This window comes from Vulpes vulpes, chromosome 13, assembly GCF_048418805.1.
Source record: "Vulpes vulpes isolate BD-2025 chromosome 13, VulVul3, whole genome shotgun sequence".
In the NCBI taxonomy this organism is placed as follows: domain Eukaryota; kingdom Metazoa; phylum Chordata; class Mammalia; order Carnivora; family Canidae; genus Vulpes; species Vulpes vulpes.
In genome coordinates, this window is record NC_132792.1 from 87,710,528 (window position 1) to 87,736,106 (window position 25,579).

At 38.4% G+C, this 25,579-nt stretch overlaps 1 protein-coding gene across 4 annotated transcripts in view; it reads left to right on the forward strand.

The window, feature by feature from the left end:
- L3MBTL4 (L3MBTL histone methyl-lysine binding protein 4) overlaps nt 1-25,579 on the forward strand; it is a 446,630-nt gene that overhangs the window by 130,780 nt on the left and 290,271 nt on the right. For all 4 annotated transcript variants that reach the window (XM_072734933.1, XM_072734932.1, XM_072734931.1 and 1 more), the window contains 2 exons: nt 4,533-4,624; nt 24,614-24,718. In XM_072734933.1, the coding sequence (XP_072591034.1) occupies nt 4,533-4,624; nt 24,614-24,718 (197 nt within the window). The remainder of the gene's footprint in view (nt 1-4,532; nt 4,625-24,613; nt 24,719-25,579) is intronic.

Consider the following 25,579-nt stretch of genomic DNA (forward strand, 5'->3'; position numbering starts at 1 on the left):
TTTTCATTTGTTTTCTTATGGTTTTTATTCATATATAAAAAAATCGTTCTAGTGCTGAAGTGCATATAAACTGTGCTCTATCTGTGCTTAATCTAATATTTGCAAAAGCTATATGATGTGGCCTCATAACCATAATTAATTTGACTTCTGTCATTGGATATTTAGCTTTTAAGAAAAAAACTTTGTACTGTTGAAGAGACTGTATTTATTCATTTTCTATTTTTTTTCAGAATATAATGTTAAAGTTGGGAGGACTTGTTCAGCAAGTATTAACACCTTATCTTTTGGCTATAAATATAGGCATACCTTACTTTATTGTGCTTTGCAGATATTACAGTGAAGGTTTGTGGCAACCCCACGTCAAGCGAGTCTGTCAGTGCTATTTTTCTCACAGCATTTGCTGACTCCGTGTCTCTGGGTCACAGTTTGGTAATTCTCACAATATTTTAAATTTTTCCATTATTATTATATTTGTTATGGTGATCTCTGATCAGTGATCTTGAAAGTACTATTGTAGTTGTTTTGGGGTGCCATGAGCCTTACCCATATAAGATGGTGAATAATTAATAGGCATTTCTGCTACATCTTCACTGCGTATGCTAAAGTGAGGCAGTATCAAACAATGGGAATGCATGTGCTAGAAATTTTGTTTAAATACAGATTTTTCCAGATGTGTGACCTCTGTAAGCCTGTTTCCTGTAATTATGAGGTTACAAATCTGATATTTAGTGTTGTAAAGGATAAATGGAAACATACACATTTACACATATATGCTTACATCATGTACATGCATGCATGCCCCCCCCCACACACACACTCACAATTTGGTACCTGGGATATAATAGATGTATATTAAGCGACAGGTAATGTACAATCAAACACATGTTTTATATTAGTAATGTGTGACAGAACAGTAATAATTGGAATGTTTTGCTTAGCCACTGTGTATAGTGAAAAGAAATGGAATTTAGGATTTACAAACCTGTGTGCATATCTAATACTCTGTAAAATGACTGTTGTATCTGTAGTATGTTCAAGAAAACTGCATCAAAAATAAAGAAAATTCAGTGCCCGAAGCAGTACTATTCATAATTGGTTCCTTCTCTCCAGGAAATTGAGAAACCAGTTGGTCAAAATAGATATATTTGAATTCACTTTAAAACCAAACTATTTTCTCAGCTGCCTTCCTTCCCTTTAATTCATTAAACAAATATTTATGGGCAGGCATGGTTATTGCTCCAGGGATAAGGTGATGGACAATATCAACAAGATCATTTATTTTTAGAAATTGACATCCTAATTCTAAATTAGCAAACTGATTCCTTTCAGCTGGTATGAGTCCCCCGAGAGTCAGTAATGACACAAGTCTTGTGTGTGGCCCCAGGAGCAGAGGAACGGTATTTCCTCATCTCATTGGCTGGCGACATGTTGCTGCCTAGTCCTCTTGCTCTACATAGATATTGAACCTATGGAAAGTTGTTATTTTTGATATCATGTTTTCTTTTCCTGGTAAAACCTTAAAGGATTATTACAGTCTTATGTGATCATAAGAGAGGATCGTGGATATGATTTAATTCTGGTAAAATAATAATATATAACAATGGTAAATATGATTAAATTGAGAAATTACACAGTCTTTTTAAGAACACAGCTGTTGTAGAAAATGAGGTATCTATATTTGCTTTAGAGACAACACTGCCATAACGTTTTTTTGTAAAGCATATAATTGTAGCGTAGTAAAATGCTTATGTGAAAATAGGGATGTTGACTAATCTTACTAGGGAATCTTCAGGGTTTGTCAAATTGCTTTCTCTATTTAGAAAAATAAAATATCTCATATAGTGGTATAAGTGGCAGGAAATCTGTAAGGGCTATAATGGTTGAACAGATTGTAAGCTCCTTGATGGAAATCACACTAAGATGTCTCATTATTTTCAAACAAAGCAAGGAAATCCACTGATGAAAGTTCTGTCAGCCTTATTTGATGATTAAAATACTTTTCAAAATTTTCATACTTTAGTAAGTGTATTTCTTAGCCAGAACATATATATTGTGATTGATACATAGTAAAGATTAATGTATATACTGCGTCTGTTTTTAAACTTTAAATTGATATGATTTTTTTCATTATATTCTGAGCTTAAATTACTCTCTTTTGGTCAATTATATATATGTGTATATCAAAGGATAAACAGTATGCAGGGGATCCCTGGGTGGCTCAGTGGTTTAATGCCTACCTTTGGCCCAGGGAGCAATCCTGGAGTCCCGGGATCAAGTCCTGCGTCGGGCTCCCGGCATGGAGCCTGCTTCTCCCTCTTCCTGTGTCTCTGCCTCTCTCTCTCTCTCTCTCTCTCTCTCTCTCTCTCTCTCTGTGTCTATCATGAATAAATAAACAAATCTTTTTTAAAAAAAAACAGTATGCATTATTTGTTTATTTTTCATCTACTGGATCAGGGACTGGGTTATATTTCTATTTCAGTGGACAGCACACTTCTTGTCACATTAAGCTCATCAAATATTTTTTAAATGGTTAAAAGTCTACATGAGTTCTTCCTATACAACTTAATGGATTTTTGTGTTTGTTATCCCATCAGGTTGCTTTATTGTCTTGAGAGGTTTCAAATGTTTGACTTAGAGGTGCATCTTACCACCTGTCACTACCAATGCTCACGCAGTTCTGACCTTTTACCATCTGTACATTCTTCAGGAACATTTTATAGCAAGATTACTGTTAAAACTCACATAGCGCTTTTTGGCCAACCTTCTCCAGGATGTGTGTATATGGGTGTGTGTTTGTGAGTGTGTGTGTGTATGTGTGTGTGATAATCATACTTGTAGAGAATTTTAAAACAGTAGAAAGTAACAAAGAGGAAAGAATATTTATGTTAGTCCCATTATCCACATACAGATACTATTAGTATTTTGCTATTCCTTTTCAGTTGCTTTTCTGTGCCTGTGTGTTTGTATGTGTGGACAAATATCTATGCATAAGGCCTTGCACAAAGAAAGTGCTTTATAAATATGTTGAATAAATGAGTATCTCAATATGTATAATAATTTATATTTTAAAATTTAGGATAAGATAATGTGTTTTATGTTTTTTGTCCTTACTTTGATTTTTACTTAACCTAGAAAATTCTCTAAAAAATATAGTTTTCAGGGCACCTGGATAGCTCAGTCAGTTAAGCATCTGCCTTAAACTCAGGTCATGATCCAGGATCCTAGGATTGAGCCCCACACCTGGCTCTGCTCTGTGAGGAGTCAGCTTTTCCCTCTCCCTCTGCCTGCTGCTACCTCTGCTTCTGCTCTATCTCTGTGTCAAATACATAAATAAAATCTAAATCTAAAAAAGAAACTATATCTATCTGTAGTTTTTAATAACTTTATAATCATATGTACATATGTGCCTATTTGTAAATGTACATGTATTATAGTCCCATATTAATACTCTACTGTGTTTTTGCTGTGATAATGTTGTGATGTATATTTTTACTATCAACTTTTATCGTGACTGCTTAGCATATTAATCCTAGAGGGACAATTACTGGGACATAGAAATATAAATTTAAAACAATTATCAATCCTTTCCAGCAGATTTTTATTATTTAAAAATGATATTTTTTTTGAATTACGAAGGGGGTTATTGATGTAGAAAATTTGGAAAGCAGAAAAATAAAGTGCAGAGAATATTGAGAAGAACCATAATCCTGACAACTAAAGATAACTTCATTTAAGATTTTGATTTATGTAATTTTAGTCTTTAGTCATAATTTTAATACATATTTCTATTATGCATTTTACCAAAAAGGATCATTTTGTTCTAAACTGCTGGGTTTTTTCCACTAGTAGTGTATCATTAACATAGTCTTTCTCTGCCATTAATCTTTTATAATGTAATTTTACAGCCTATTATTAAAATGACATGTCTGTACAATGCGTATAATTAACCCTCACCTGGTGGACCTGTAGTTTATTTCCAATGTTTCATTATTATGAGGAGTTATAGGATACAAACCCTCATGTTTGCCCCTTGGGTACATTTGCTGTAAGCACATTAAGACAAATTCCTGGAAGCAGAATTGCTGGTTCAAAATATATGAAAACATTTTAAAGCTTTTGACGTATATTTCCACATTGCCTTCCAACAGGTTGTACCAATTGACATTCTTTCCCAAAAGAGGTATGAAAGCAAAAGGAAATTATACAGATATTTTCAAGTCATTCACCTAGAAACCTCTTTATTGTTCTTTGAGAGGAGTAAGAAACTACCCATGTTTAACGTTTATCAACGGTCTTCTTAGAGAGGGGACTATATTCATAGGCCTATTGTAATACAGGAGAAGCTGACTGTGGACTGGTTAGATGATTTTACTAAATGCTCACAGAAAGTGAGAAATAAAATTTTTATTAGTTACTGGGTTTCCTGAATACCTATTTGATTAATCAGCCTGCTTGTTGAGTTTATCTTCAATTAAGTATTATTTTTCTGTCACTAATTGTTTCAAGAACAGTCACTGTGTTTTCTTTTCCAGTCCCGTCAGTGGCTGCACAGGAAGCATGGTCTTGGGAGCAGTACTTGACAGAACAGAAGGCTATAGCAGCACCTGTTGAACTGTTTTCCAAGGTGAACTACTAACAGTCTTATATTTTGGCAAGGAATGAACACTTAAGAGAATTAATTAGAAGGAAGTCATTTGCCTACACAGAACACCCAACCTTTTTGATTTGTAGATTTCACTGGAAAATAACATAACAAAGCTAATGGAAGCCTTTGTGATGAGAATATGTGCTCAGGAGCTGGAGCTGGAGCTGGACTTCTGGGTTTGAAACCTAGTGCTCCCACCTTCTAGCTCTGTGAACTTGAACAAGTCATCCAGTCTCTCTGTGCTCCAGTTCCCTCACCTGTAATGTAAGGAAACTACCATGCCTACCTCTTTGGGGTGCTGGAGGATTAAATCAGTTGTACACATAAGGGACACTGGATGCAACATGCACATAGTGAACAATAAGTGCTAGGCTTTCTTTGTATTAGCAGGTATTACCTGCACATGACCACCCAAGGATCAGGTTCGAGGGATCTGTTTCGATGTGTTGCATGAAAGTGGTGGGTCAGGCAACATGTGGGGGAGACAGCGAAACCCCTAAATGATGTTCTACCTGACTCTAATAATGCCCAGAGCAGCCTGTGTGGGCTTGCTTGACCAAATGACTGTTTGCATGGCGGGGGTGGGGTGGGGTGGGGGGTGGGCAGGGCTTGTGCCTTCAGGGGGATCATCTTTACCTGAGGTATTAAATCTTCTGAAATCTTCTGCTAGTCTTTCTATTCTTCTTGGTCTGTGTTTTTCAGTGTTTCAGGGGAATTTATATTTAAAAATTGCATAAGATTTACATCATTGTATTGCATTTTAACCAGCACTGAGAAGCTAACACTTTTTATTTGCTTTCCTTTTTATGGTATTTGTTGAGTTACATCTAGTACTTTTTATCATGCAAAAGGGCTAGCAATTTTTTAAAAGATTTTATTTATTCATGAGAGACAGAGAGAGAGAGAGAGAGGCAGAGACATAGCAGAGGGAAAGAGAGAGAGAGAGAGGCAGAGACATAGTAGAGGGAGAAGAGGCTCCACTCAGGGAGCCCGATGCGAGACTCGAACCAAATGCAGACACTCAACGCTAAACCACCCAGGTGTCCCTTAAAGATTTATTTATTTATTTTAGAGAGAATGTAGCAGAGAGGGACAGAAGGAGAGGGAGAGAGAATCAGAAACAGACTCCCATCTGAGCGCATAGCCTGACACAGGACTCAGTTTCACAACCTTGAGATCATGACCCCGAGATCAGGAAGGACCTGAACCGAAACCAAGAGTTGAACGCTCAACGGACTGAGCCATGAGGGTGCCCCAAAAGGGCTAACAGTTTTAAGCCTGGCCATGGCAGTAGAATAGGAGAGAAGTGAAACAAATAAGGAAAGAAAGGGAAACCAGTGCTGGCAGCTCACATTTAAGAAATACTAAATATTTCATACCTAACCCAGTCTTTTTTTTTTTTTTTTTGAGTGACAACGGAGATGTATATATTAGGTGGAGATGGTAATGAAGCAAGATTGATAAATTGGTAACTTGAATCAGCTAGTGGATACATGGGATTCCATTACATTATTAACTCCTCCTATACATGTTAAAATTTTTCATAATAAAAAAATTATAACCCATACATTTATAAATGTTCACATTTCTTTGTGAAAGCTGAGAACCATTTCAGTACTTCATACTTGAATTTGAAACACATTTTTTTTTTCTTGTGCTAGTTCTTTCTTGCTCCTAGAAAAGGGAGAAGAAATACCATATGGTTAATCAATTCATAGTTCGTTCTTGTCTGGACAGCCTCATAGAAACAAGCTTGCAATTAATTGGATTAGTTATTGCCCAATAGCAACAGCATGCAAGAAAAATAATGAAACTTTAAACTCAGATCTCAGAGAACCTCAGTTATCCGGCTTTATTGGATTTCTACTTAACCCAGTCTTCACATCGGATGCCTTTGTGGAGCTTTGGAAAACCTAGATGTATGAGTGTTCTGGAGACCTATTAAATTAGAACCTCACAGGGTGGGGCCGGGCATCCTGGAGCTTGAGAACCTCCCTAGGCTTCCGGTGCAGGATAGAGTCCAGTGTGGTTGTAGCTTATAAGAACCATGCAGTCCCTGCTGACTCCTGGGGAGACTGTCATGTGATGAGACTTAGGGTGTTTGCTCCCCCCAAAGCAGGTTAAGTTCCCTGGGTAAGTGGTCTCTTCTTCCTTCTCTTTCATGTTTCCTCACAGTGTCTGTTCATAGTGTATTCGTGACCGGTCAGTGTTGAATGACTTCTGGGTAACCTCCTTCCACTTCTGAGCATGGAGGATCCTTAAAGAGAGTTGGCTCTGACTAGGGCAAGCCAGTGCAACCTGTAGTTTCCCTTTCTCTCTGTCCCTGGGCCCATCTGTGTCCTTGCTTTGTGGTCACTGCAGGTCAGGAGATTGGAGTGAGCCAGCCTCAGGGCCAGCTCAGGCCTGTCAGGTGCTGTGAGCCACACGGGCAGATGTCATCTAGCTAGGTCCAGGGTGCCAGGTATAACCACAGGACATAGGCCGGGCTTGTGACCCTTCTTGGGCATGAATGGGACCTCTGTAACGTCTCAAGGTAGCCAGAGACCACGAAAATGTAAGAACAGTCAGTGATTGAAGTCTGTACTTATATGTAGCAAAATAGGCCATGAGCGATGCAGGGTCTTAGAAATCAGACCCCTGTGTATTCCCAGACAAGGATCCTCTCTTACCTCCACTGAGGATTGGATCACATGTTAGCATGTTAGGCTGAAATGTGCCTTCATTCCTGGATCAAGGTGGATTTTGGCTGATGGCAGAGCCCTTAGGTTCTGACCAGCGTCTGCATTCTTCCCTCAGCTCAGCCAGTGAGTTTATTAGCACGGTTTCTCCGTTTCTCCTTTAGAAGGCTTCAGGGTCCTTCAGCCAGTACAAAAACACCTGCAGATCAGAGAATTTCTCCCCCAGGTTTTCCCTTGTGACGTAGTATTCACTAAAAAATCTCCAAGGGGCCAGGGTGAGATTTCTGTTCCTGAATTAAATCCCTCTGGCAATATAGGGAACTGTGTAATCGTAGGTTATGGGTCGTCTAATTTTCTCCCTCTCTAATTTTCTCCCTCGACTTTGCAGAGATCTGACAAAAGAGGTGCCAATAAGCGCTTAAGTGAGGGGACATGTGGCATGCAAAGGCAGCAATAGGTTCCCTTTAGAGAGTGTAAGTAGACTCCACAACTCTTTCCACAGAGTAGAGATGAGCGGTGAGCAGAGGACACAGCCTTTGAGGGCTCCTTGGCTAATAATGTGACTTTAAAATATGACTTTCTCAGCTTGTGGACTCTAATTTTGTCAACTCTGAAAGTGACCATAAAATATTAGCATGAGAGAAAGTGGTCACGTCTGACCTGTTGGCATGCCTTTCTCTTCACTCATGATTTAAGTCAGGCTACTCACATTTTCACTAAGGATTTTATGACATGGTTGCTTGAAAATCTTGCCATCTACCTAGGATATAAGATGTGTCCCAAAATATGGCAACAGTGGGAGGTAGAATGTTCACTGTCAGTGGAATGTACAAGAAATGAGTTTCCTAGGTGTTCCATGCAGAGGTAGCATCTCATCCAACCCTGAACAAGGATAAAGAAGCTTACCAGTTACTATGTCTGATTTGTCCTGATGATTGAAGATGCTTGTGTTCAAGATAGTGTTACTCTGCTTGGACATTTGTACTCTAAGATGAAGTAGTGGTTTAAAATTGAAAATGGGTTTCAGTAAAATAAAAGAGGCAGGTAGTTCAGGCCAGTCTTCTGAGAAAGATGGTAAGATTGAGCTCAGTTTTGGAGTGATATTGTGCTCTTGACTGTTACTGTCCATTTTAATTGTGTAAATATTGTGATAATAGTGTTCAGGTCAGGCAGCTGAGATAGAACTTTTCAGCTTTGGACACTGACATGTTGAAAATGGGGTGAAATAGTTTGCATATCCTGATTGGAAAACTATTAAAAAGATATTTAATATATAATTTTCATCCTAATGCTTAGGTATTAGAAAGTGTACCAGTGACACACACACACACACAGGTGATCAGTTTCGTCATGCAAATCAAATGTGTATTCTACTAAGAAAACATATATGTATGTGTATATATATTTTTATGTTTATAGTTTTAAAAGTATGCTTATTTTATTTGCATGAGATTTTTGCATATCTTTAGGTCTATTTTGAATTTCTTTTTGTACGAGACAAACTAAAGTGTTTTGTAATTTATGGCTTATTTTACCATCTGGGTAGTGAGTACACAAGGATATAAACACCTTCTGTTGACAGAAAGTATAAAAACATTTTCTCTTCATTACTGGTGAAATGCACCTATCTTGATTTGATTCAAACTTTAAAATATTTTTTGTTTTGTTTTGAAGTTGGTTCTAATACTTTTCTCTTTTATCTCTCCCTGCCAGTCGTCTAACCATCCAGTGTATCTCCCTAAAGCATCCTTCCCACCCTCTTGCCCATCACAAGTTCTAATATGCCATCCTGGAATCAAAGTCCCTAGAGTCTAGCCCTAGACGCACATCAACACAGAGCTTCTTCCGTGCCAGTCAGGCTGGTCCACACACTGGCTCCTGCTTGTTGCTGCTCTGCTTAACTATTCAGAGTCTTTATCCAAGTGTGAGGCCTCTACCTCTCTTCCTGTTCTCTGAACTTCAAGACCCTCCCCTTTCCTGAAGCTGTCTCTACCTGTGCACTCTGACCTGTGGACTTGCCAGCTTCTGTTCTTCTGGGCTCATGCTGGTGGGAGTGAGGGTTGGGCGATGGCGAAGGACTAGCATGAAGGCAGGCACTGCCCCTCCTGTTAGCTGGCCAGGAGCTGAGGGGACCTCCACCTGCACTCTGGGGGCAAGTCTGACAGAGGGAGCCTAGCTCTCCCTCGCCCTAAACTGTTCTTGTCCCACAAACCACACATCCTGGTTGTTGTCAGTCACTGGCCCAGAAAACTCTGCTTTTATGCCCAGCAGATGTTCCTGTCTCCCCAACCAGTGTTGGATGGCTGAGCAGATAGACTAAATGAGTGCTTGAGCCCCTGCAGGTCAAGGACACTTGCATATTTTAAAAATCGGTATTTCAGAACAAGGTGAAAGTTATCATGGAAAAGCTAAAACCCTTGGACTTCATGTGTCTTTTATAGTGTAGTATATAGTTTTAGTTTGAGTTTATATAGCAAGGGAGTTGTTTTTCTTTTTTCTTTTTTCTTTTTCTTTTTTTGCTCTTGTAACAAATCATTATAAACTTAGTGGCTTAGAATAACGCAAATTTATTTATTTTTTTAAAAAGATTTTATTTATTTATTTTTTATTAATGAAAGACACACAGAGAGAGGCAGAGACATAGGTAGAGGGAGAATAGGTAGAGGAAGAAGCAGGCTTCATATAGGAAACCCAATGTGGGACTCGATCCTGGACTCCAGGATCACGCCAAGCCAAAGGCAGACACTCAACTGCTGAGCCACCCAGGTGTCCCTGAATAACACAAATTTGTTATCTTAAAGTTCAAGAAGTCTAAAATGAGCCAGCAGGGCTATGTTCCTTCTGCAGGCTCTAGGGGAGAATCTGTTTCCTTGCCTTCTGTAGCTTCTAGAGGCTGCCTACATTTCTTAGCTCGTGGGCTCACATCACTCCAATCTCTGTTTCCATGGTCACATCTGCTTTGGTCCTTTGGCCTCCCTCCTGGAAGGACACTTGTGATGACATTAGGACAACCTGGATAATCCAGGATAGCCTCTCAATCTCAAGATTCTCCAGACTTAATCACATCTGCAAGATCCCTTTTGTCATGTAACGTACCATATTCACAGGTTCAGGGATCAGGACATGGCTGTCTTTGGAAGCCACTGACCACGGGTGCCAACGCCTTTCCATTACTATGCTGATTTGTCCCTGTCTCTGACCTGAGTGGCTTCTCATAGCCGGCTCCCTCCCATCATTCTGTGACTGCTGCAGCAACCCCAGTGGTAAAACAAGTGGTGTATCAGGGTGCCTGGGTGACTCAGTAGGTTAAATGATCAACTCTTGATTTCAGTTCAGGTCACAATCTCAGGGTTGTGAGATCCAGCCCCATGTCAGACTCCAGGCTTAGTGCAGAATCTGCTTGAGGGAGAGTTTCTCTCTCCCTCTCTGCCCCTACTGCTGCTCATTCTCTCTCTCTCTCTCAAAGAAATAAATAAAATCTTTAAATAATAAACAAATCTTAAAAAAATAAACAAGTGATGCATTATCCTTAATAGTTCAACATGTCAGTCCCTCCTTTCTCCAGCTAGCCTGCACAGCTGCTTCACTATAACCTCTGCTTTCCGAGAGTGCACTTTCCCCTCTACCAAACTCACTTCTTTACCCCCCGAAGTCAGTGGGCCTAGCCTCCTACTTCCTGCTCCTTAGTATTTTGTCACTTTGCAGCCCTCCCTACCTTGAGGTTTATGCCATCTCCTCCCTACTGTTTCCACTCTTGTTACTTCATTGGATTGTGTGTGTGTGCACCTGTGTGCATATGCATGCTCACGTGCTACCCGCCCTGAGCTCCCCTCTGCCCCTGCCCCAGTGTCCCTCTCATCCTTGGACATCCTTTGCCTACATGAGCCGCGTAATACCACGAGTGCCTCCACCTGAGCCTGACCCTCCTTTCCCATGCAGTCCACCTGCTTCGTGCCACACTTGCATAAATCAGAATTGAACCTCTTCTGCACTGTGGAACTTTAAATCTCACTGTCTGGTCCCATCCACTGCCCTTGCAGCCCTTTCTCTCCCTTATTCCCACAGTACCAGTTTTTCCTTTAATTCAACATAGCTGTTGAATTTGTCCCTTTTCTTCCTTCTGGCTTTATATCTTCCCCCTGGCCAGGCTAGGTCCCCCGGTTCCATCAAATCAACCATTCTCTTGTCAGGATCTTTGACTACCTCATCCTCCATCATCCTCTCCCCATATATGTCTGCCAGAATCCGGGCTCTGGATGAATCATATGTGTCTTCTAACTTCTGTACCTAACTAAGCTGACAAGCCCTGTTGGAGAAGGACCACAAAGCCTTGCAGATTGGTGGCACTGTAGATCTACAGTCTCTGCTAAGAGGGCAGTGCCTGGCCACCCTTTGTCAGTCTGAGCACTCCCTGATTCCTAGGAAGGCACTTCTCTCAGGCATCTGCCTCATTTCCAGCAAGAAGCTGTCACTCCCTTGGTGGACATGGTGTGACCTCCCTCCATGTTCTGTCACAAACCTTCACTCACACCTACTCATACCTCTTTCTCATGTTGAACTGGGAGAAGTACCCTCCTCCTACCCCTCATCCCCTTTACCTATACTCTGGAGCTTTCCTGTTTTTTGCTTTTCTAGAGACCATTGATCTACCACCCATCAGTCATCTCATGTCCTGCTTATAAGTTACCTTTGCTTCCTTCTAAGTGTTTGTATCTGGAATATAAATTTACCTAATTGTCTCAAATTTAAGAAAGCATACTGTCCCTTGGTCATGTATTCCCCTTAATAGCTCATCTCCTTAGTCTGCTCTAGCTTCTTGTAATGTTGGCCTGCATTTTCTCTTTTCTTCATTTTCTAACCTTTTCCTCCTCCAACTCTGCATTCTGGCCTTTATTCCCCACTGCTACCTGAAACTGCCTGCAGAAGGGACCAAGACTCCCTTTCCTGAATTCAAAGCCAGGTGTGTGTCAGGCCTTGGCTTCTACTCCCTCTGCCCTGGAATGCTGTCCACTGTCAGCTGCTGCTTTTGCTTGGTCCTAGCCACTCCTGAAAGTCCTCTTCTCCTGGGCTTCAGTCTTAGGGCTCCATTCTGCATGGCCCCTGGGGCATCTTGAGTTTCACCTTGACCCCATGGAGTGTGTAACCTCCTCGACCTTTCTCTTGGTCCTCCCAACCCTCCCCTGGGTGGCCCCCAGCAGTCTTAACACTCAGCATGTGCAAACGGGACTCCTTTTCCCAGTCTGCCTTCCTGCGTCTGCTTTGTGGGTTACTGGTCCAGGGAAGGGCCTCTGCATTCATTTCCCTTCCTCTTCTCTCTTCTGGCCTATGTTTGTCAGTCTGGTCTGCTCAGGTTTGCCCTTCAGTTCCTTCTCCTGGCCCTACCATTGCTGCCTTATTGTAGGAGTGGACCTGCATTTTATTTTCATAGCAATTGTAATGAAACTTCCTAAAATGATCTCTCTCTGTCCAGGTGGCCAGCCCCACCATTAAGCTTCCTGCACACCATTGCTGGAATGGTCTTTGTAAACCGTGGCTCTGTTTGTCATTTGTGTACATAGCATGTCTGCTTTTTATGTGATTCTGTGTGATTACACGTAAATGTGTTATGTCTCTAGGTAGAACTGTAATCTCTGTGAAGACTGACTGGGTTTCTTTCTGTTTTTTTTTTTTTTTAATTAATTTATTTATTTATGATAGTCACACACAGAGAGAGAGAGAGAGAGAATGGCAGAGACACAGGCAGAAGGAGAAGCAGGCTCCATGCACCGGGAGTCCGACGTGGGATTCGATCCTGGGTCTCCAAGATCGCGCCCTGGGCCAAAGGCAGGCGCCAAACCGCTGCGCCACCCAGGGATCCCTCTTTCTGTTTTTTTTTAAAAAAATTCTTTCTGCTCTGTGATTCCTTGAGAGAGGCACATTTTTGAGCATCTTTTTATTGTGCCTTGGTGCTTGTACATGTGCTGCCTCATTGAGTCCTTTCAGTTTCTTTCCTCTTGTTTATAGAAGAAGGACTCTGTGATGGATTTCGCTGACTCGTAGTTTTTCACTGAAAGTGGCAGATAATACCACTCGCTCCTTCGAGACTGTTGAGGAATTACATAAAATGTATATACAGTGTTTAGCCCAATACAATGTCTGACATGTGGTTCACTTTATTAAATGCCAGAATTCTTAAAGTTACACTTCTCAGATTCTAGTCCTTTGCCCTTCCCAGAGCCCACCCTGCCCGACAGCATTCATTCAGAGCACTAGCTGGGACCAGGTCTCTCAAGGCTTCGTCCTTGTTGGGCTTGCCCTGCTGGGCCACAGTGATGCTCTTGGCTGCTCCTCATCAAGCATGGCCCACCAGCTGTGGTGTTTGATCTCCACGTCCTGATCTTCTGTGCTTCAGGCTGAGTGTCCAGCCTGAAAAATCACTCATGATTGGAGCTCCATCTGAAATCTCAGTGTTGCCGGATGCTGCCATTCCACATCCTCCACTCTCGTCATGGTGCTCGTCCTCCAGCCTTCATGAGGGAAACAGAAACATTCCCTCTCCTTGGTCATCAAAAGCAAAGCAAAATCATTATGTAGACTTTGGCTTTGCCACCTTTCCTCCCCTGCTTTCTTCTGCCATGTCTTTATCTTGGACGCTCCTTAACACGTTCTTGTATTGCCCTCTGTCCCTCCACTTCCCTTGAAATCTGTGATAACCTGTTATGATTTGGGAAGGAAATACTTTTGAGTCCTCATAAGAAAATTTCAGCCATCTGTAGGATGATGTGGTGGTGGGGAGGCTTCTTTGGGAAATGGCTGGGAGTAGTTGGGGAACAATGGCACCTTCCTAATTTAACCTCCTAATTGCCCTGGAAATGATAGCTGTATTTGAACAGACTCCCATTTTCTCTCAGCCTTCCTTGGTCAAGTTCAAGTGAAAGGAATAGCTTACACTCTCTCTCTAAATTTAACTTCCGTACCTAGACCTGAAATTTATTTTTAAAATATGCCAGTACAGGGGATCCCTGGGTGGCGCAGCGGTTTGGCGCCTGCCTTTGGCCCAGGGCGCGATCCTGGAGACCCGGGATCGAATCCCACATCGGGCTCCCGGTGCATGGAGCCTGCTTCTCCCTCTGCCTGTGTCTCTGCCTCTCTCTCCCTCTGTGACTATCATAAATAAATAAAAATTAAAAAAAATTAAAATATGCCAGTACATTAAATAGAATCTGAAAAACCCATGTCTGTGTTTTCTTTTTGATAAAAGAGTCTGGATATGTGTTTAACTTTGCAGGTGCAGAAAGATACTCCCATGAAAATTCATATTTGTTATAACCCCCTGTAGAACTACTTCAGATGAGTGGGACCTTTCTAACCAAAACAATTCACTCAGATGTTAAGGGTTTTTTTGTGCTTTGATCATGCTTCCAAAATACTTGATAATCACTGATAACACTATCATGGTTTAATATGGATCCTTCTTAGATGATACTTTAACTACTAATCATTAGGCACATGATGACCATGCAGTTTTAGTGAAAATAAAATACCTCATTATACTGTGAATTCTGATAGGCTTAGAATCAGATTATAGCCTTGGTCTGTATCCTTTTTTATTAACTTAAAGTGTGTGCTTGTTTGTTTTCCTATTTGTTTTTGTCTCCTATATGTATTTTTCTGACCCTTGTTTAAGATGACTTCATTGATATATAAGAGTTGTCTAAGGAAAAAAAAACATATTCTGTAAAAAAAAAATACTATGTGTATTATATTCACATGTTAGATTGGGGCTTAAATCCCAAGGCATATTGGGCAGAGAAAGAAGTGTGTCTTACAACTAGACTGTAGCCTTGCAATGTGAAGTCATTTAAGCTGATTAATGTCTGAGACTCTGAAGACCAGAGAATTCTCATTCATGTTCATTTCTCATCTTCTCTAGAACTGTAAGTTCTGGGGCAAAAGTGGAGATACATCCTGATCTTGTAGCTCAGATATTTTTCCTATTCTTAGAACCTACTTCTCCGTAATGGTGGAATTCAAAGTACCAGAGGCCTGAGAAATAGTCTAGCGGATTTGAAGTAGTGAGGTTGGACAGTTGGATCATGATTGCTTTTTCCTTCTTGGAAGGGCCTAGAGCCCCATAAAGGCTGCTTATCTGCAGTTCCAGATGGAAGCCCAATGTCATGTTCAGAGATGTTCAGAGGAAGAGAAATTTTAAAAGAAAATGGCATTCAGAATAAAAAATAGACAGTTTTGACAGCTCTTCTCCTTCAGTTGAAGCAAATTTATATTAGAAGTACCTCTGTCTTTTTACCCTAGGAGGGTTTAGTCATTTGGGGAAAAACTATGTGGGCTTATTGCTTTAAACACTATACTCAGTGATTTGTGGAGTCTACTCAGTGTTAGCCAGTGAATTATCAGACAACTTCAGAAGTTATTTTTAAAAGTTCTCTCTATGTAGTCCTTTATATCATACTGTGTAGGTTCTTTCTTTGTCCGTAAAGATCTTTATTGGTATAAAGCTGCATAAATCTAACAGTATTCTACTCACTCTGCTATGTGCTTTCTTTTTGTTTCTGAGACTGTAATTCAGTCAGTGGGTAGGTAAGGGTACGTGGATACACACACAGACACACGCAGACACACACACACACACACACACATCTCAGCCAAATTTCCTACCGTCAGTAAGGTCAGTAGTTCTGGAGAAATGAGAATTTTTGCATCTGAGATTATAGTAGAATAGATTCACAACAAAGCAGGAGGAATGAGAGCCACTAGGTTATTAAAGAATACTTTTGTTGTGCCATGAGTTCTGTGTTCTCTTTTTGTAGAATGCTTCTTGGTATAATCTTGGCAACAGTTTAGGATACAGAATTAACCTATGAAAAATGTTCAAAATAACAGAGAAGTAGTCTCTAAAATGAGACTCCTATGTAAAAATACACAATCAGCCATCCTTCATTGCCATCATAACTGAAGCCTTGCAGCAAGTTATGTTTCATTATGTAGGTGATGATTTTTTCCCATTAGCCTAGCAAATAGATGGCAAAAATAGGCCTCAGTTTGAAAAAGCAGGGTTTGAAACATGCCTTGTTGCCTGGCCTGTATACCTATGATGAACAGCTGCAGTGAACTGCTTGTGTCTGCTTATTGAAGACTCCTAAATATGTTGTTTAGTCATGGGATTAATTAATGACAGATTCCCTTAAAGGACAGCCATGTGGCTCTTAATCTTTTTTTAGGTATTAGACTCTTTTGGACATCTAATGAAAGCTATTGGTAATCTCCCTAGAGGAGTGCTTTTTTCCATTTGCACACAAAATTTTAAAATTCAGGAAGTTTCTAGAATCCTCAAAACCATGGACCCTATCCCTACTCATCATTAAAAACAGCCACATTTAGGTGTAGTTTAAACAAGAATAAAAAAAATGTTTTTACATACGGGATTGTATGCTGTGTGTGTGTGTGTATCTATATCTCTATATACGTATAGATACAGGTATATCCAAGGTCTCCATTTTATCTGTGATCGAAACAAGAGAAATCCAAGAGGGATTCTAATATTCCTGATAGTTTCCATTGTTAGCTCAGGTGAAAATCATAAAGTTCCCTGAGGAGAAAGCAAGGAAGGAGTTTCATAACCTCTCATAGCCTGCCAGTATTTGCAATGAATAGAGTTTTAAGATGAAAGATTCATTGCAAGATACTGTACCTGGGGGGATGTTGAAACTATAGTAATGCACTAGAAAGTTGGAATTGAAAAGTAGGTACAAAAATGTTGTTGTTCATGAGCTGTCTATAGAATCTTTGAAGGTATCAGTCAGTATTGATAGCATAAAACTAAAAATTAACACACTATGGAAAATCTGTGTATTTCTTCCAAGCCTGAAACCTAGGTATCAGCGTAAAATTCCCTACCTTCTTCATCCTCAGCATCCAGTCAGTCCTCAGGTATCGTCTGTCTTGCCTCCTCCATGGGCACTGCATCTGCCTCTCCTGCTTGTTCCCGGCTCTGGCTCTGCATTGGCTGTGTTCCTTTCATCACTTATCCAGGTTCCTGCCATGTTCTGGGATGGAATGTAACTTTTCAGTGAAGCTCAGAGCAGGGTTTGAATTCACTTTCCAGGTTTTACTGACTAGCTGTGCAAGTGGGGTATTTGTGAATGTCTCCGAGCCTACGTGGGGATTGTATAGTTCTAATACAGGGGATTGTAAGGCTTTAGTGAGCTGAGTTAGACAGTATATGTGGCACACGGCAAATTCTCAATTATCAGTAGATATTAAAAAAACTCCATAACCATCTTCCCTATATCTAATCTTGCTGTTTTTAAGTTAATTCTCTACACTGCCACTAGTGAGATCTTTTTAGAATGCAAAAAAATTTTTTTCCTCCCCTCTGCTTAAAAGCTTTTGCTAGTGCTTCATCCACTAAGAATAAACTAAAAGGTCCTTAACAAGACCTACAAGGCTTTTTGTGACCTGTGTCCTGTCTTCTTGCCTAGCATCGTCATCACTGAATTGTGTGTGTGTACGTGTGCTGATTTTTTAACTAATTACAGTGGCATTTAAAAATTCTAATAAGACAGAAGAGCATAAAAATAAAAGACTTTCTGTTGGTTCACCTCTTTAGGTGAACCACTCAAATAATTTGACCCATATACTTCCAAGTCTGTATATATTTAGTTACATAGATATGTATTTAGTGCTTATATAAATAGTTGTGTTTTACTCATTTAATGCTTGATTTATATTTATCAGTGTGCCATGGCTCTCATGACACCTCAGCAGATTGAGGTCAGTGTCTTACTTTTTTTTTAAAGTCATCTCTACACTCAACATGGGGCTCGAACATAGAACCCTAAGATCAAGAGTTGCATGCTGCACTAACTGAGCCAGCCAGGTGTCCCTGTCTTGCTTTTTTAATAGCTGCATTATATTGTGTCCCTTTTCTCTCCATCTAAAGTTATTTTTACATATGCTGTTGTGGTATGCATATAGTTCAATTACTTTCCCCAAATGAATAGTCATGTGTCCTAATGACATTTATCTTTGCTCTCCTGACTTAAAATGCTACCTTTACCCTGTATTAAATTCTCATATGACATTTGGGGATAATTTATGGTCAAATAGCACATATTCAGACCACTAATTTTAGTTTTTTTTTAAACTCATTCTAAGTTTTAATTATAAAATAAAAAGTTTAAAAATTTTGAAGTCTCTAGTCAGTAAGTGGGATGGTGTTGATTTATCATACTACTTGCTCATATACTAAAGCGAGATACACACTTTGGTCTTAGGCATATTACATAACCTCTTGTGCCCTAGTTTCATTATCTGCAAAATGTACATAATGCCTATTTCATAGGACTTTTATGATGATTTAATGAATTGGCATTGGTAAAGTGCTTAGAAGAGGATTTGGCCCAGAGGTAAGTGCTCTGTAAGTGCTTGTTGTATAAAAGCCATCTGTATATGGCCTGATAAAAGATAGCTCAGGCTCTATATTCATTCCTTCTATTCCTCATTCTTCATTTTTGTTTAGTAAGATAATTGTACCTAGCTATTATAGATTGTTGGCTATGATAGTGAGTGTCTGGTGGTTCTTCAGATAAATCTGTATTGTCCTGGATATATTAATTAAACATAAACTCAGACTCCTTTTTGTTGTTGTTGTTGTTGTTGTTGTTTTTCCTTTTGTCTTATCAAATGGTGAGCCAACAAGAATATCACACTTATAATCTGGCAGATTGATTCTTTCCACTTCTGGTAACTTCTCTTTGATTGTATTTGTCTTAGGAAAATGTTTTTTTATGTTCCCTTCTGCAGTATTTGAATGATTTTTTTATGCTACCAATAACATGATTGATTTTTTTTCCCCAGTGACTAAAGAAAATCATCCTAGTGTTAACTAAGAGTTAAATTCTATGTGGTCAAGCTGTTATATCCCAGTTTGCCTACATAAGACTTCTTGTGGTCTCACCTGTCAATTTAAAATTGTGACATTTCAGCCTTGGAGATACACATTGAAACAGTTTGAGATTTTGAAGATGTTACTGAGGTAAACCATGAAAGAAGGCAACCACTGGATTCATGGCAGTGGTCTTTGGTGTTATAAGAAATCTTGCATATGAAATGTGTACAAACATCTTTCCCTTTGACAACCATCATGTAAGGTTTGGAATCCAGAGGCCTGTGGTCCTGGACCAGTCCTTTGCATGGCACATTAAAAGTGCATGCTTTAGTGGCTGTGATTCCTTTGCATACCTAATTTCTCCAATTTCTTTTGATACTGAATTAAGATCAGGAAAATATTGTTGCCTGCCAACTTTTGCCTGTGAATAAAATAGAATGCCTGTGGGCATGCAGATAGAATCTTCCACTTAGAGAATTGACACTGCTCTATTACACATATGTAGCTGCTGCTCTGGTGGGGCTAATGGCCACCAGCCCTCTACAATCTGCAGAATGGCTCAAAAATAACAAGTACAGGAATAATGTCTCTGATTTTGTATGAGGTTCTCAGTGATTACAGAGTAAAATGTCCATAATTTCTCACATATATCTACTAACTGTCCAGGAGCTGTTTACATTGTATATTTGTAGTTTTAGGGCACACACATGTGATGAGTGCCATATGCATTGTACTCATAAAGGAATTTTGCCACAAGCCTGTATAGTTTTCTCTACGCATGGCCTTTTGTATTGTTTTGACTGGTTTGGTTTTTTTTTTTCCTAATGCTCTGACTCCTTTTATTTTTAAATAATGGTATGTTATTTTTACTTGCTTTTTCAAGGTATAGAACTTGTAATATTTTTTCTTTTCTATCATTAGTGATAAAACTCATTATTTTGCAACTGTCTAAATACAGCTTAACTTATGTACCCAAGAGCACATGGTACATTTTTGGAAATGCCCTTAAGGCCCTCTGTGGCCTTGAGTCAGGTTTTGTTTTGCTTGTTATGTTTCCACATCTGTCCCCTAATGTGGATCAAACAGTTGGCAGGCTTTCAGAAGATTTGGGTCCTCAGTTACAATCTTCCACTAAACAAGTTATGTGACCCTTGAGAAGTCTCTTAACCTCTCTGGTTTGAGTTTATCTGTAGAAGTTTTTTGTTGTTGTTGTTGTTGGTTTTCTTTTTTTTGTTTGTTTGTTTTGTTTTGTTTTTGGATCTGCAGACCTTATGCTTTTTTATGACTGAATTTAATAGACTGTTGTTTGCTATAGTGTGTGATTCCAGTTCCCATTTGTCACCATGAAATATAATTTTATAGTACGGCTATCAATTATGTTCATAAAATAGATGATTTTTAGAAAGGAAAAAATTAAATAGGCTATTAATAAGCCACTTAACAGAAAAGAGATTGATGAAAGACAATGCTACTTCTCAGGAAAAGCTACCTTTTAGATTGTTAAAATGAATGTCTTGTTTTTTTATTTGAAACCCTCCGGAGAATGCTGTGGCTGTTTAGGTCATGTAGTGTTCCTTGCAGTGTTATCCAAAGCACCCAAATTTCACTCAAGAAACCCTCTGAAAATGCTGACAAGAATAACGTTCATCATCCTAACTCCTGGCTGTGAATTATTGTCAGTGTCTTGAATTTATCATTAATATGTGAAAAGAGGGTATAGTCTGTTCCATACAATGCTGGTTTTTTCCCCATTCCCAATTTTGTATCTTTCACTTTTGTTAAAACATGAAAAATGTTCTGTCCGTTATTATGGCTTCTTCAGTTTCCTTTCAGGATTATTAATATACTCCCTATGGTCTCTCATCCCCCTTCACTTTCTAATCAGTGTTGTCTATACACACATGTATGTGTGTGCAGTACTCTTGAAGTTAACCAAGAAATTTCAAAGCAGTGAACAGGAGGCAGTCACATAAAACCTGTTATATACGATCTGCTGGGAAACATAGTAGATGTGAGAAAAAGGCTGGGGGAATTAAAAGCACACATGACATTTATTTTTGCAGAAATAAAATATTCCTGAGAAATCATTCATTCTTGCCATTTCATTTTTGGGTTTTGTCATCCCTTAAATTTTTCCTTGGAAGCTTCTAAAATGATCTGTAAATGTGCTTATGACATTTTACAAGCCAATTCATAAAGATTTAAAAACAATCTCATGTTCATATAAAGAAAGGTATACACCGAACAGTAGAAGGTTGAGTAAACTATGGTACTTATGCACTGTAGGAGTACAATACAACTGTGAAAAAGATTGTGGACAACTGCTGTAACTTGACATGGAGTGGTTTCGAGGGGATGTTAGAAAATGAAAAATAACATGCAAAATAGCATATATAGTATGCTAACTTTTGTTTGAGAAGGAAGGGAAAATTAGACAAAACATAAATGTAACTTTATTTTTACAAAAAGAAGCCCAGGAAGGATAGACCAAAAAACAGCGAGGTTGGTTACCTGTAAGAGGTGGAATGGGCTGGATAGGATGTGGGAGGGAGAGATACTTCTTCAAGAACCTTTTTATATAGCTTAAACTTTTGGAAGCATGTTAACATTCTACATATTAAGAAATAGAAATAAATCATTAAGAACTGAAAGCACATTTAAATCAATGAACTAAACCATAATGAATACCATAACTGTACTAAAGAGAGAGAAAAACATGAATCCAACTAGGAAATGAACACAGGTTTTAACTATATACTCCATTCATGAATGGCAGAGTGGGGAGGGAAAATTGCAAACAAATCCTGAAATCTTTCTGTAGATTTGTCTGTTGTAGTAGTGTGGATAAAATAGTCCTGAAACTATAATAGATATGCTATAGCATTTAGTATATGGGTAAATGTGTTGACCTGTTTAGAGGAAAAAGACATAAATGGATGGAAAAAGACAGAACAAGCCCTTTGGGGGTGGGTTGGAATTAGACATATCTATATGAACTATATAATTTGTATATATATGAATATTCATATATATATTCATATATTCATATATATGAACTATATGATTTGTAACATATGTAAGTATGCACAAATGTACATATATATGTATAAATGTGTGTGTGTATATGTATGTTTTGTATGTAACTATATAGTGAAGGAATTAGACAACACTATAATTCTGTGATCAAAATTGACATCAGTAGTGAGGGAATGCATGGACATTGTGTCACTCTAGATGTGATATCCTGAGAAGGACACATCATCACCCATATAGTATACTGGCAGAGAATACATAACTTGAATTTAATCGTGGGGAAACATCAGACACATCCAGAATGATGAACTTTCTGTTTAAAAAAATGGAGGAGGGGAATGACTATGTTTTTTTTAAAAATGTCAGTGTTCTAAAGGATAACAAAATAGTATGGAAAAGTTTCCAGATTAAGGTAGACTAAGGAGACATATCAACTAAATTTAATATCTGACCTGAATCCCATTCTGGAGGAAGAAAATGTTATAAAGTACTTTGTTGGATATTGGAAACATTGGAATATGAATGGAGGATTAGTTCAAGTATATAAATGTTAAATTTACAGAACCTGATAACTGAACTATTGTTACATAAGAGAATGTTCCAGTTCTCAGGGAAAGTACAATGCCTGCTCTTAAGGGAAAGTCATTTAAGGGTAAAGGGCCCTCAAATGATTCAGAAATAATCGTATGTACATCTATACATATATGTGTATCTCTAAGTCTATATCTGTATACATGCACAGGTAAGTAGGAGAGAGGGAACAAATAGAAATGATAAAACAAATGATGTTTCTACTGTTGTTAACAATAAATGAGTCTAGGCAAAGACTATGCATGTTCTTTGTATTTTTTGTTCTTGCAACTTCTCTTTTAAGTTTGACATATCCAAATGAAAAGATTGTTTTCAAAAGAATAAAAATAAACATTATTAATATGTTAGACAGTAGAAAAGAGTAATAAAGTTAGTGATTAAAAAGGGGATTTTGAACTAATAGAACTAGATTTTAATCATCACTTTCTATTAGCATACTTACAATTTACTTGCAATTGAGAATAAGTTGACTCATAATACTGAATTTGCTCAAAACTGCTAAAAAGTAATAATAATTTAGCAAGGATGTGGAAAATAATGCTAGTTATTAAAGATAATAATATGAATGGGCTGGGCAGCCCCAGTGACCCAGCGGTTTAGCGCTGCCTTCGGCCCGGGGCGTGATCCTGGAGACCCAGGATCGAGTCCCACGTCAGGCTCCCTGCATGCAGCCTGCTTCTCCCTCTGCCTGTGTCTCTGCCTCTCTCTCTCTCTCTCTCTGTGAGTCTGTCATGAACAAATGAATAAAAAATCTTTTAAAAAATAATAATATGAATGGGAACACTTAGTCTATTACAAAGTAGATTCTGTTTACAGTAGCAGTGAACATTCAAAGGTATACAGAAATATAAGAAAGCATTTTTGAAGCCTGTATGAAAATTTTAGTAACATATGATGTCTATTTGAAAATTTTGAAAATATCTTGGAAAACCAAAAATGATTTGTTTAAATGGAAAGGAAACAAGTTCCTGAATTAGAAAACTCAGTATGATAAAGATTGCTCCCCAGATAGAGTCATAAGCAACTATGACAATGTAATACAGGCAAATACACCAATGAACAGAATAGGAAGTCCAGAAATAGACCCACAAATATGTAGAAATGTGATATAATAGAGGCAACTTTGCTGATTATGAAAGTATGGATGATAGAAAAAATTTTGTTGAATACTCTATTTTCCAAATGAAAAAATAGATCCTACCTCATACCATAGAACAAAATTAATTGCAGTTGCATTATAGATTTAAAATGAAGAACAGAAGTTTTAAAAGAACACTAAGATAATGTCCATGTAACTTCAGGGTTGTGAGTGAGTTCATAGGTTAGATGTGCACACTGTACAGGAAATAACTGATATATTTTACTACATTAAAATTTAAAAAATTCTCTGCAACAAAGTCATCATGAACAAAGCAAAGAGCCCACTCACATCCTGGGAATAGGTAATCATCATAATCAACAAAGGATTGGTTCCAGAATACAGGAAGAGCTTGTTAAAATAACAAAGGAAAAATGGGCAAGAGGAATAAATGAGAACTTCGTAGGATATGTAGTTTCTCATATGAACTGTTTCATAAATAATGATAAAATGATAAAAATGATCAAATCGTCTTTGAGGGCCAAATATAGAAAAGCAGCCATCTATCTTCAGTTATATCACTGAGCTTCCAAGCTCAGAATCAAGTAAATTCTTGATTGTATGCGTAGCCACCCCAAGTGTTTTAATATTACATTGTGAAGGTATTTCAGTAACTAATGTTATATCATGAAATTTCATAGGACCAATCCTTTCCGGAGCACGAAAATGGTTTCCAGGTTGGAATGAGATTAGAAGGCATTGACCCCCGACATCCATCTGTATTCTGTGTGCTTTCTGTAGCTGAGGTAAGAGATAGTGTTATTGTCTTGGGCTAAGTGCACAGTGATAGAAGAAAATTTTCTAGCGAATAATGAATTTGAGTGCTTTCTGTTATAAACAAGTTCCAGTACATTATGGATTTATTTTAGTCAGTGATGGGTGAAATATGTTTCTTAGTGAATTTTTTTCCTTCTCTGAAGATTAATCTTTTAATAAGTCCCTCATCATTAGCAGTTACCCTTGATTCAACTGGTAAATAGTTTTCATCTGAAGTTGATAATAATCAGTGAATCCACAGTGTTGCTTTTGTCTGTTAAAAGAGACATGATTCAAGTTTTAGTTGAACTAATGAGAAATGTATATGAAAAATATTCATGCACATGTGTTATCTATTTATATAAATATAGGAACTTTAAATTTTATAGAATGAGGAGACATTGATGAAAGTAAATGGCTTATAAAATGTAATATTTACTAAACATTTTATATTATTAAAATGATGAAAGACCTCTATATTTTAATCAGATCTCATAATAAATACTATTCACTTAACTTACTGATTGATTATAGCTATTAAACTTGTATAGCATGTCTTAGGGATGTATTCCACACTGTTTTATTGTTTCCTTTATTGAGTATGCTGGATCCATATATTAGAATTGAAGTGAAGTCATGCCCATTTTGGTTTTGCTCTGTACTACAACTTACACTGTCATGGGACAGCAGGAGTTTCCAACAGCAGTATTTGACAGGTATTGATTGAACAAATAAACCCTTCAACAGATGGAGACGTATATTGACCTCAGATTTCTAGACTGAGTAAAAGAATAGTTTTCTTTACAGAAAACATTCTGAATACTTAAAACATAGTATCTGTCAGCATTTTG